The 12,364-nt window shown below is 48.4% G+C and overlaps 1 protein-coding gene across 1 annotated transcript in view; it reads right to left on the reverse strand.

The window, feature by feature from the left end:
- Positions 1–12,364, reverse strand: part of RAD23B (RAD23 homolog B, nucleotide excision repair protein) — a 171,203-nt gene that overhangs the window by 5,477 nt on the left and 153,362 nt on the right. Inside the window, exon 8 of the mRNA XM_063914136.1 lies at positions 4,704–4,831. Within this exon, the coding sequence (XP_063770206.1) occupies positions 4,704–4,831 (128 nt within the window). The remainder of the gene's footprint in view (positions 1–4,703; positions 4,832–12,364) is intronic.

Below are 12,364 nucleotides of genomic sequence, written 5' to 3' on the forward strand. Positions count from 1 at the left end.
ATGAAGCCAGTTCTTTTTGGAAGAAGATCGACAGGGCCGAAATTTGAACCTTAATGGATCCTAATTTTAGGCCCATAGACAGTCCTGCTTGCAGGAAATGCAGGAAACGACCCAGTTGAAATTCCTCTGTGGGGGCCTTCTTAGCCTCACACCAGGAAACATATTTTCGCCAAATGCGGTGATAATGTTTCGCAGTTACATCCTTCCTGGCTTTGATCAGGGTAGGGATGACTTCATCTGGAATGCCTTTTTCCATCAGGATCCGGCGTTCAACCGCCATGCCGTCAAACGCAGCCGCGGTAAGTCTTGGAACAGACAAGGTCCCTGCTGGAGCAGATCCTTTCTTAGAGGTAGAGGCCACGGGTCCTCCGTGAGCATCTCTTGCAGTTCCGGGTACCAAGTTCTTCTTGGCCAATCCGGAGCCACGAGTATAGTCTTCACTCCTCTCCTTCTTATGATTCTCAGTACTTTTGGAATGAGAGGCAGAGGAGGGAACACATACACCGACTGGTACACCCACGGTGTTACCAGAGCGTCCACCGCTATTGCCTGAGGGTCCCTTGACCTGGCGCAATATCTGTCCAGTTTTTTGTTGAGACGGGACGCCATCATGTCCACCTTTGGTTTTTCCCAACGGTTTACAATCACTTGAAAGACTTCTGGGTGAAGTCCCCACTCCCCCGGGTGGAGGTCGTGTCTGCTGAGGAAGTCTGCTTCCCAGTTGTCCACTCCCGGAATGAACACTGCTGACAGTGCCACCACATGATTTTCCGCCCAGCGAAGAATCCTTGCAGCTTCTGCCATTGCCCTCCTGCTTCTTGTGCCGCCCTGTCTGTTGACGTGGGCGACTGCCGTGATGTTGTCCGATTGGATCAATACCGACTGACCCTGAAGCAGAGGCCATGCTTGACTTAGGGCATTGTAAATGGCCCTTAGTTCCAGGATATTTATGTGAAGAGACGTTTCCATGCTTGACCACAAGCCCTGGAAATTTCTTCCCTGTGTGACTGCTCCCCAGCCTCTCAGGCTGGCATCGGTGGTCACCAGCATCCAATCCTGAATGCCGAATCTGCGGCCCTCTAGAAGATGAGCACTCTGTAACCACCACAGGAGAGACACCCTTGTCCTTGGAGATAGGGTTATCCGCTGATGCATCTGAAGATGCGATCCGGACCATTTGACCAGCAGATCCCACTGAAAAGTTCTTGCATGGAATCTTCCGAATGGAATCGCTTCGTAAGAAGCCACCATTTTTCCCAGGACTCTCGTGCATTGATGCACTGACACTTGGCCTGGTTTTGGGAGTTTCCTGACTAGCTCGGATAACTCCCTGGCCTTCTCCTCCGGGAGAAACACCTTTTTCTGGACAGTGTCCAGAATCATCCCCAGGAACAGTAGACGTGTTGTTGGAATCAGCTGTGATTTTGGGATATTTAGGATCCACCCGTGCTGACGTAGCACTACCTGAGATAGTGCTACTCCGACCTCTAACTGTTCCCTGGACCTTGCCCTTATCAGGAGATCGTCCAAGTAAGGGATAATTAAGACGCCTTTTCTTCGAAGAAGAATCATCATTTCGGCCATTACCTTGGTAAAGACCCGTGGTGCCGTGGACAATCCAAACGGCAGCGTCTGAAACTGATGACAGTTTTGTACCACAAACCTGAGGTACCCTTGGTGAGAAGGGTAGATTGGGACATGGAGATAAGCATCTTTGATGTCCAGAGACACCATATAGTCCCCTTCTTCCAGGTTCGCTATCACTGCTCTGAGTGACTCCATCTTGAATTTGAACCTCTGTATGTAAGTGTTCAAAGATTTTAGATTAAAAATTGGTCTCACCGAGCCGTCCGGCTTCGGTACCACAAACAGCGTGGAATAATACCCCTTTCCCTGTTGTAGGAGGGGTACCTTGATTATCACCTGCTGGGAATACAGCTTGTGAATAGCTTCCACTACCGCCTCCCTGTCGGAGGGAGACGTTGGTAGAGCAGACTTCAGGAACCGGCGAGGGGGAGACGTCTCGAATTCCAATTTGTACCCCTGTGATACTACCTGCAGGATCCAGGGGTCCACTTACGAGTGAGCCCACTGCGCGCTGAAATTCTTGAGACGGCCCCCCACCGTGCCTGAGTCCGCTTGTAAGGTCCCAGCGTCATGCTGAAGACTTGGCAGAAGCGGGGGAGGGCTTCTGCTCCTGTGAAGAGGCTGCCTGGTGCAGTCTTTTTCCCCTTCCTCTGCCCCGGGGCAGAAATGAGTGGCCTTTTGCCCGCTTGCCCTTATGGGAACGAAAGGACTGAGTTTGAAAAGACGGTGTCTTTTTCTGCTGAGAGGTGACCTGGGGTAAAAAGGTGGATTTTCCAGCCGTTGCTGTGGCCACCAGGTCCGATAGACCGACCCCAAATAACTCCTCCCCTTTATACGGCAATACTTCCATATGTCGTTTGGAATCTGCATCACCTGACCACTGTCGCGTCCATAACGCTCTTCTGGCAGAAATGGACATCGCACTCACTCTAGATGCCAGGGTGCAAATATCCCTCTGTGCATCTCGCATATATAGTAATGCATCCTTTAAATGCTCTATAGTTAATAATATACTGTCCCTATCCAGGGTATCAATATTTTCAGTCAGGGAATCCGACCAAGCCACTCCAGCACTGCACATCCAGGCTGAGGCGATTGCTGGTCGCAGTATAACACCAGTATGTGTGTATATACCTTTTAGGATATTTTCCAGCCTTCTATCAGCTGGTTCCTTAAGGGCGGCCGTATCGGGAGACGGTAACGCCACTTGTTTTGATAAGCGTGTGAGCGCCTTATCTACCCTAGGGGGTGTTTCCCAACGCGCCCTAACCTCTGGCGGGAAAGGGTATAGTGCCAATAATTTATTAGAAATCAGCAGTTTATCGGGGGAAAACCACGCTTTATCACACACCTCATTTAATTCATCTGATTCAGGAAAAACTACTGGTAGTTTTTTCACACCCCACATAATACCCTTTTTTGTGGTACTTGTAGTGTCAGAAATATTCAATGCCTCCTTCATTGCCGTGATCATGTAACGTGTGGCCCTACTGGACATTACGTTTGTCTCCTCACCGTCGACACTGGATTCAGTATCCGTGTCTGGGTCTGTGTCGACCATCTGAGGTAACGGGCGTTTTAGCGCCCCCGACGGTGTCTGAGACGCCTGAACAGGCACTAATTGATTTGCCGGCTGTCTCATGTCGTCAACAGTTTTTTGCAAAGTGCTGACACTGTCACGTAATTCTTTAAATACGACCATCCAGTCAGGTGTCGACTCCCTAGGGGGTGACATCACTAACACAGGCAATTGCTCTGCTTCCACATCATTTTCATCCTCATACATGTCGACACAATCGTACCGACACCCAGCACACACACAGGGAATGCTCTGAAAGAGGACAAGACCCCACGAGCCCTTTGGGGAGACAGAGGGAGAGTTTGCCAGCACACACCAGAGCGCTATATATATATATATACACAGGGATAACCTTATGTAAGTGTTACTCCCTTTATAGCTGCTGTTTTATATTAGCTGCCAATAGTGCCCCCCCTCTCTTGTTTTACCTTGATTCTGTAGCAGGACTGCAGGGGAGAGTCTGGGAGCCTTCCTTCCAGCGGAACTGTGAGGGAAAATGGCGCTTGTGTGCTGAGGAGATAGGCTCCGCCCCCTTCACGGCGGCCTTTTCTCCCGCTTTTTTTAGGAAAACTGGCAGGGGTGAAATGCATCCATATAGCCCAGGAGCTATATGTGATGTATTTCTTTAGCCATATAAGGTTTAAACATGTTTTATTGCGTCTCAGGGCGCTCCCCCCCAGTGCCCTGCACCCTCAGTGACCGGAGTGTGAAGTGTGCTGAGAGCAATGGCGCACAGCTGCAGTGCTGTGCGCTACCTTATCTGAAGACAGGAACGTCTTCTGCCGCCGATTTCTCCGGACCTCTTCGCTCTTCTGGCTCTGTAAGGGGGCCGGCGGCGCGGCTCCGGGACCCATCCAGGCTGAACCTGTGATCGTCCCTCTGGAGCTAATGTCCAGTAGCCAAGAAGCCCAATCCACTCTGCACGCAGGTGAGTTCGCTTCTTCTCCCCTTAGTCCCACGATGCAGTGAGCCTGTTGCCAGCAGGACTCACTGAAAATAAAAAACCTATTTAAACTTTTACTTCTAAGCAGCTCAGGAGAGCCACCTAGCATGCACCCTTCTCGTTCGGGCACAAAAATCTAACTGAGGCTTGGAGGAGGGTCATAGGGGGAGGAGCCAGTGCACACCAGCTAGTCTAAAGCTTTTACTTTTTGTGCCCAGTCTCCTGCGGAGCCGCTATTCCCCATGGTCCTTACGGAAGTCCCAGCATCCACTAGGACGTCAGAGAAAATATATTACACACACTTTCGGAGATTGGGATAACCATGTTTTTGCTTTCTGTATCTTGGCTTTACCTTTATTTGCAAAATTTAGCTTAACTACAGAATCAGTGTGTCTCCCACTGTTTGTTGTTTCTCCAAATTTATCTCTGCCCCTACCCTGCCCAAATTGATTCAATCATCTGTGTGCGTAATAGCGCTAATAAAAGCTAAGAAACTTTTATTTATTTTTTAAGTTCAAAATAATATTTCTCCAAAAGGCTCTACCTGAATTCAGACGCACAAAACATGAATCGCTATGAACGGAAGGAAATTACCTGCAATAATGAGGGATTCTCCCGTCCTATCTGCTGCAGAAGTGCCGGCAACAAAGCAGGATTTTGTTGTATAATTTGCCTCATCTGTTGAAACTGAGGCTGATTCTGCAAGAAATCAAGGGGATTTCCTAGAAATAAAATAAATGAATAATGTACATTTATCACACACAAAACCCAATTGCATAATCAAGAATGTAAAATGTGTTGCTGTGTTAATCTGAAGTTTCTGCAATCACATTTTGTTCCCGATTAATTCACTACTTCTTCATGATGGTAATAACATGCTGCAATTTACACCCCTTTCACGTCGCAAAAATAACCCGGTATTGACCCGGCATATTGCCGGGTCGACACGGGTCACTGTGCGATGTGAAAGGGGCCATGGAGAATTGCCGAGTCGCCTGAACTGGAAATTCAACCTGGGTTATAAGAACGGTTATTCCCTGGTTGAATACCGGGTCAGTGGCCGTGTGAACAGGTTGCCGGGTCTATGCGACCCGGGACCCGTTCACCACATAGGGAGAGGCGGCACGAAGATATGCTCATCTTCCAGCCCTGCCGCTGCTATGGCAACCCGACCCGGGAAGCCTGCTGTTGGGATCTAATGCCGGATCCCACTCGGCAAGGACCCATTTCGAAATCCTGGGAGGGATCCGGCATTGGAAATGTGAAAGGGGTATTATACTGCTTTAAGATCGCAAACCCGGGTCTGCACAGGCTTTTGAACCCGGGTCCGACCAGGCTCAGACACTTTTACCCCTTTCACACCGCAAACCGGGTCCGACCCGGTATTTTGAACCTGGGTTCAACCCGGGTTGGACACGGGTCAGACCCTTTCACACTACACTTTCACCCCGTGTTATTGCAGGGTTGGCTCCTTTTAACTCAACCCGGGTCATCAATTAAAACACCATGGATGTCATTTAAATGGACTTTTTTTTGGCTCAGACAGATGAGGTGTCAGAAGGGGACAAAAGGAGAGGGTGGGGACAGCTCACAGCATTGCAAGATCGTTGCTGACAGAGCTATGTTTTTATACACAATTGCATCTTTAACATACCTCCCAACTGTCCCGATTTTTGTGGGACAGTCCCGTTGTACCACCTGCGGGCCGCATTGTGTCACGGTGGAGGGGGGGGGGGGGGGGGTGCAGTTGGGAGGTTCCTCTCACTGCTGCTCCGCTTAGCTGAGCAGCGGTGAATAGACGCTGTGCGCATGCGTCTATTCACAGGTGAGAGGGAGAAGGGGCATGCCAGCAGCTCAGAGAGCACTGGGCATGCCCCCTCAGTGATGGTACAAGTGGGCGTGACTCGCAAGCAAGGCTCTGTCGCGAGGCCATGCCCCTTTCATATAGGCCACACCCTCTTTTCGGGCACGCGCAAAGGTCCTTCTTTGTACTTTTAACAAGTTGGGAGGTATGCAGTAAGCTGCCTGGAAATCTCTGCCTCACCCCTAATTCTTAATGCTCTCTGTTCTCTCCTGTGATGCAGGGCTCAGGCTGCTGACATCATCAAGGCACACACAGAACAGCCAATCAGCACTTTTACATGAATGCAGGGTTGAATAACCCAGATTGGACACTTGAGTGCAAATTGACCCGGGTCCAACCAGTGTATAACACTGCTTTTATATCAGGTTAAAATGCAGGTTACTCTACCAGGGATATTCAAAAGTGGTGCTGTTAGACTGCACCTCGAGCCGGCTCGACCCTGCAATATCCCTGGATATATTTGCGGTGTGAAAGGGGTATTACACATTGTAGTTTCAACCCAGGTTATTCCCGTGTTGGTGCCTTTCACACTGAACCCGGGTCACTCATGTTAAACACTGTGATTTGATTTAAAATGGACTTTGTTGGCACACACATTGACGAGATTTCAAAAGGAAATAAAAGGAGGGGCTGGGGACTGCTCTGAGCAGGCACAAACAGCCAATCAGCACCTTTTGGTACTTACTGATAAAACCATTTCTCTGAATCCACTCGGGGACATGACATTGTAGAACTAAACAGCTGGGTGTGAAGGATGCAGACCAGAGGTAGCACAATGTAGTAAAAATTTTTTGCATAGCTGGCGCCTCCTCCTTCACGCCCCCCTATACCTCCAGTTTGAAAAATCGACGGAGAGAAGAGGCAACATGAAAAGATCAAATCCATACGGGAAGGAACCAACCATACCACAATGTCAAACAGCAACCAAGAACTATTAACACAATAACCAAACCGTCTGAACTAAATTCTTACAAGGACACGCAGACTGACTGCACCGAGGCGGGCGTCCAGTGTCCCCGAGTGGATTCAAAGAAATGGATTTACCGGTAAGTACCAAAATCCTCTTTTCTCTATCATCCACTAGGGGACACTAGAGAACTAGACAGCTGGAGACACCCCAAAGATACTCCCATGGGCGCGAGTGTTGTCCGAAGCCTTTAGAACTAAACGTCCAAAATTTGCATCTCTAGATGCAAATGTATCAAATTTGTAGAAACGAGTGAACGTGTGTGCCGATGGCCACGTTGCAGCTCTGAAAAGTTGGGTAGTGGAAGCTCCTCTAGCTGCAGCCCATGAAGCTCCTACTGATCTGATGGTATGAGCACCTACCCGAAAACGTACACTTTTACCAGAAGAAATATATGCCTGCTTGATGGTTAGTCGTATCCATCCGGCCAAGGTTTGTGTTGAAGCCGGCCAACCCCTCCTGGGTCCATCATACAGCACAAACAAAGTGTCAGACTTCCTAATATAATCCGTAGCCTGTACGTAGACCCGTAAGGCTCCGACCACATTAAAAGACAAGACCCCCTCAGACAAGCCTTGGAAGGAGGGGACCACAATCGGCTGGTTTATGTGGAAACACGAAACTGCCTTGGGTAAAAAACTCCACTTTAGTACGGAGCTCCACTCAGTCTTCATCAGAAACTAGGAAAGGACTTTTACATGATAGGGTACCTAACTCTGAGACCCTTATTGCTGATGCTAAGGCAAGGAGCAGGACTGCTTGCCAGCTCATATTTTAGATCCGCCCTTTCCAAAGGCTCGAAAACCACCAATCTCAAAAACTCCAACACCAAATTTAGATCCCACGGTGCAGTGGGAGGACAAAATGGTGGTTGTACTTTCAACACACCTTGTAAAAATGTCTGGATCTCCTGCAAGGACGCCAAATGTTGCTAGAAAAGGATCGAGGGGGCCAAGACCTGTACCTTCAAGGATCCCAATCTCAAACCACCATCCAAACCATTTTGGAGAAACCTCAACAGTCTAGTAAGACGTTATTCTCTGGGGTTCCAACCCCTAGGCTGGCACCAGTCCATGTACAGTACTTCAAGATTCTATAGTAATGTGCTGCAGTGACTGGCTTCCTTGCCGCTAAAATGGTAGGAATAGCTGATTTCGGGATATCCCTGTTTCTTAGTATCCTGGTCTTAAGAACCACACTGTCAAACAGACTGTTCAGATCTGGGTGAAGGAATGGGCCTTGTGACAACAGGTCCTCCCTCTGCGGCAGTCTCCACGGATCTTCCGCCAGAAGACCCCTCAGGTCCGAGTACCAACTTCTGAGAGGCCAGTCTGGTGCTATTAAAATTACCCACGCTCTTTCCAGTTTCACCTTTTTCAACGCTCTCTGTAACGGGTAAAACGGCGGGAAGATGTACACCAGATCGTATGCCCAGGGAATCGCCAGCGCGTCCTGGCCACATATCTCGGCAGCCATGCGTCTTCTTGTTCGTCCCTGACTGTTTATGTATGCTGTTGCCATCACATTGTCCAACTGCACTCTTACGTGCTGAGCTCATACTAGGTCTTCCACCAGAAAAAGTGCATTGTAATTGGCTCTTAGCTCCAGTACATTTATTGGAAGACTGCTCTCCTGCAGTGAACATCTTCCCTGAAACTGATGGTTGTCCAGCACTGCTCCCCATCCCGAGAAACTGGCATCTGTTGTCAAAATTGTCCAATCCTAGATTCCAAACCCCTTTCCTGCCGCTAGATTCTTGCGGACAGAGCACCAAATTAACAAGGTCCTGGCCTGGGACGACAAGCGAATCCTTCGGTGAAGGAAATGCATACCTGCCCCATGAGCAATCAGATTCATCTGCAAAGGTCTGGAATGTAGCCTGCCGTATTGGATTGCTTCGAAGGATGCTACCATCTTTCCTAGAAGCTGTACACAAAGATGCAGAGAGACCAACTGGTTCTGTAAAACCTGACGTACCATTTCCTTGAGGTCTCAAATCTTGTCTTCTGGGAGAAACACCTTCAGATGTATCGTATCTAAAATGAGGCCCAGGATTTGAATCCTCTGCGTCGGTTGCAGATTGGATTTTTTTTAAATTCACGATCCAGCCATGCCGAATCAGAAACTGATGAGTGATTTGAGCATCCCGGATCAACTGGTCCTGAGAGGGGGCCTTGATAAGAAGGTCGTCCAGACACTGTATTATCGTTACCCTTAATCTCAATTTCGCAACCATGACTGCCATGATCTTTGTGAAGACCCTCGGGGCTGATGATAGGCTTAACGGCAGAGCTCTGAATTGGTAACGAGTCCTGCCCACTGCAAACCGTAAATAGGCTTGGTGCGGGTTCCAAATTGGGACATGGAGGTAGGCATCCTTTATGTCCATCGACACCATGAATTCCCGTTGCTCCAGACCAGCAAATAACTGACTGTATTGATTCCATCTTGAATCTGTAAACCTTCAGGAATTGATTTAACACCTTTAAATTGAGGATCGGTATGACAAACCCATCCGGTTTTGGCACAACAAAAAGGATTTGAATAAAATCCTGTTCTTCTTTGAGAAGTCGGGACAGGCATAATTACTTCTGTCTGAAGAAGCTATTGAATAGCCCCGTCTAATGCCCTCCCTCTTTGAGGGCATAGAGGAAGGCCAGTCATAAAGAACGGACTGTGAGGTCGATTCAGAAACTATTTTGTATCCCTGGGAAATTATACTGTTGATCCAGACTTCTGGTGAGGTTTCGGCCCAGGTGTCCTGAAACCTTATCAACCGCGCGCCCACCTCGGGAGACCCAAGGTGAACTGGGACACAGTCATGCCAGGTTTTGTCAGCAGGCTTAGAGACCTGTTTTCATGCTGTGAACTGGGAACGGCCTCTGCCTCTGTTTCCACGAGCTTGACCGCTAATACCTCTGTCTGGCTCGAAAGGATTGAGACCTAAATTAAATGAACACCGAACCAGAGTAGTTCCTTCTGACGTGTGGCGTAGTTCTAGGATACGTGGTAGGCAGAAAAGTAAATTTTCCCACTGTTGCTTGTGAAATCCACCTTTCTAATTATAGATCAAATAAAGCCTCCCTACAAAGGGGATCGCCTCCACTGCCTTCTTGGAATCTGAGTCCACTTGTCACTCTCTGAGCCACAGAATCCTAGCCGATATAGCCGAAGCCGATATGCGTGACAATTCTGCTAGCATCCTTTGCAGCTTGGCAAATGTACGTGGCAGACTCCTGGATATGCTCCGCTAGTCGAACTCTCTCTTCATGGCTGTTCTCTTCCGCCACTGCCTGAACAATCTGACCAGCCCATGCTACAATAGCCTTATTTACCCAAGCGCTGATAAATCGTAGGTCTTTGTGATGCTCCTGCCGCCACAAAGATAAACTTGACTGCCGTATCTAACTTATGATCTGATACATCCTTAAGTGTAGTCACATTTGGTATCTGTAAAATTGTCTTCTTTGACAATCTAGCCAGGGAGGCATCCACAATCGGAGGAACCTACTACTTAGACATGACACCCTTGGCCAGTGGGTAATTAGTAGAGATGTGCGGGTTCGGTTTTACTCCGATTTACTCGGGTTTTGCTTATTGGCTATCCAAAACGCGCGACATCTGTGATCCAATAAGATGCCGTTTCGAGCCCCGAGTAAATCCAAGTAAAACCGAACTCGCATATCTCTAATTAATTAGTACTGAACTTTTTGGGAATATGGAAGCGTCTATCTGGCTGCTTCCACGCTTCTCCCATTTGATCCTGGAGAGTGAGGAATTGGAAAAACTGCTGTTTGTGGTTTCGGAGACTTAAATAGATCAAAGACATTAGGCTCCTTAACTACTTCTTCCTTGAAGTTAAGGACCTGTTTCACTGCTTCAATAAGGGATTCTAACCCCTTGACCTCAGCATCACCCTCCTGAGGATCTGACCACAAGGACCGCCTCTACGGACTCCATCTCATCTTCTGAGATCCTCCTCCTCTTCCTGTAGGAGAGGGAGGGGTCTCTTTACCGCTTTACGCACATTTTCTACATGTGCGTGGGGAGTAATTCTAATTCGGAATTCCTCCATAGTCTTGGAAAAACCCGCCACCCACTCTATGTTGTTTGCAGGATTCCGTCATTTCCTTAGAAATATCTGCCAGGGCATTTTCCCATGACCCTGATGGACAACTGCTCCCAGGTTGAGCATCCATTCCCAAACATGTGTCGCACACCCTGGAGCTGCCCACATTAGTGCTCTTTTTCCGACATTTTGAACATACATAACAAGTTTTTGTGGTCTTGGTTGGTGCTTCAGACATGATAAAACACCCACACAACAAACAGCAGTACTTTTACCCTATTAGACTAGGAGGAGAAAGACTGTAGGGCTATAGGGAGCAATGAAAAAATTAGGAGTCGCACAGCTGGAATTATTAAAATTACAAAAAAGAAAAAAAAAAAATTTTTTTTTTTTTTTAAACCAGCCTGACGTTTACAACCCCCAAACCACCAACTGTTGATACAGCTTGAGTTGACCGGGTTGAAATTCTGGTGCTCCTCCTCCGCAGGACCTGTCAGCAGTGTCCCTTGAAAGACAGAATATATAGTCTTTTGAAATTAATTGATTAAAGATCTCCGCAGTAGAGCCTATACTAATCTCTTTTCTCCCAGTCAGCGCCAGTATGGATAACCGGTCAGCCTGTAACTGCAGTCTCTAACCACTGCACCTGAGTGAAATGCTTACAAACATTAATTTCTCCTTCTGTAACCGGACTCTTAACATGTCCGCCACCCTCAGAGAGGATTTCGCACACGATCGGCGTGACTGATGGATAAAACAAAATGTCCGAAACCGATTTTTTTAATTCACCTTGCAGCCCCTGTCTTCTGCTCTTTTCTCCCTGAAGACTGTGCATGCCTGCCCTGTCAGCCAGTCCTGCGTGCCCGCCGAGAGCTCCCATTACCTCAGAGTCTCCTGTACCAGCGTTCTGTAAAACTACCCAGCTGCTTCCTGTTGCCGTCTGTGCAGCTGACTCTAACACGTGACCGCCGCTCCGAGCGTCCAGTCCTGGGTCCTTGCGCTAGCGGTGACCTCCGCGGCTGCCCTCAGTTAGCTGCGCTCCTGTAAAGACTCGCACTGTACCAGCGATACCACCCGCAGGGAGAGCCACATCTGCTGCTGGGTGGATTAGCCGCCTTGCTGAGCACAATGCCTCTGCTGAGTACTCACTGTTTGATGATCTTCTTGGTGAGATGCTGATCCTTCTACCGGGATCTTTGTCTCACTATATACTGTCAGGTATATATTGTGGGAGCCTTCCATCCTCCTTTCCTATAGGCTGGATCGGCCCACTTGTAAATTTAGAGAAAAACAAACTTTCTTGGAGCAAGAGCTTCTTTCCTGTGCTGCTACCTCCAGCACAATTTTTAAAACTG

Source organism: Pseudophryne corroboree, chromosome 1 (genome assembly GCF_028390025.1).
Source record: "Pseudophryne corroboree isolate aPseCor3 chromosome 1, aPseCor3.hap2, whole genome shotgun sequence".
NCBI classification, from domain to species: Eukaryota; Metazoa; Chordata; class Amphibia; order Anura; family Myobatrachidae; genus Pseudophryne; species Pseudophryne corroboree.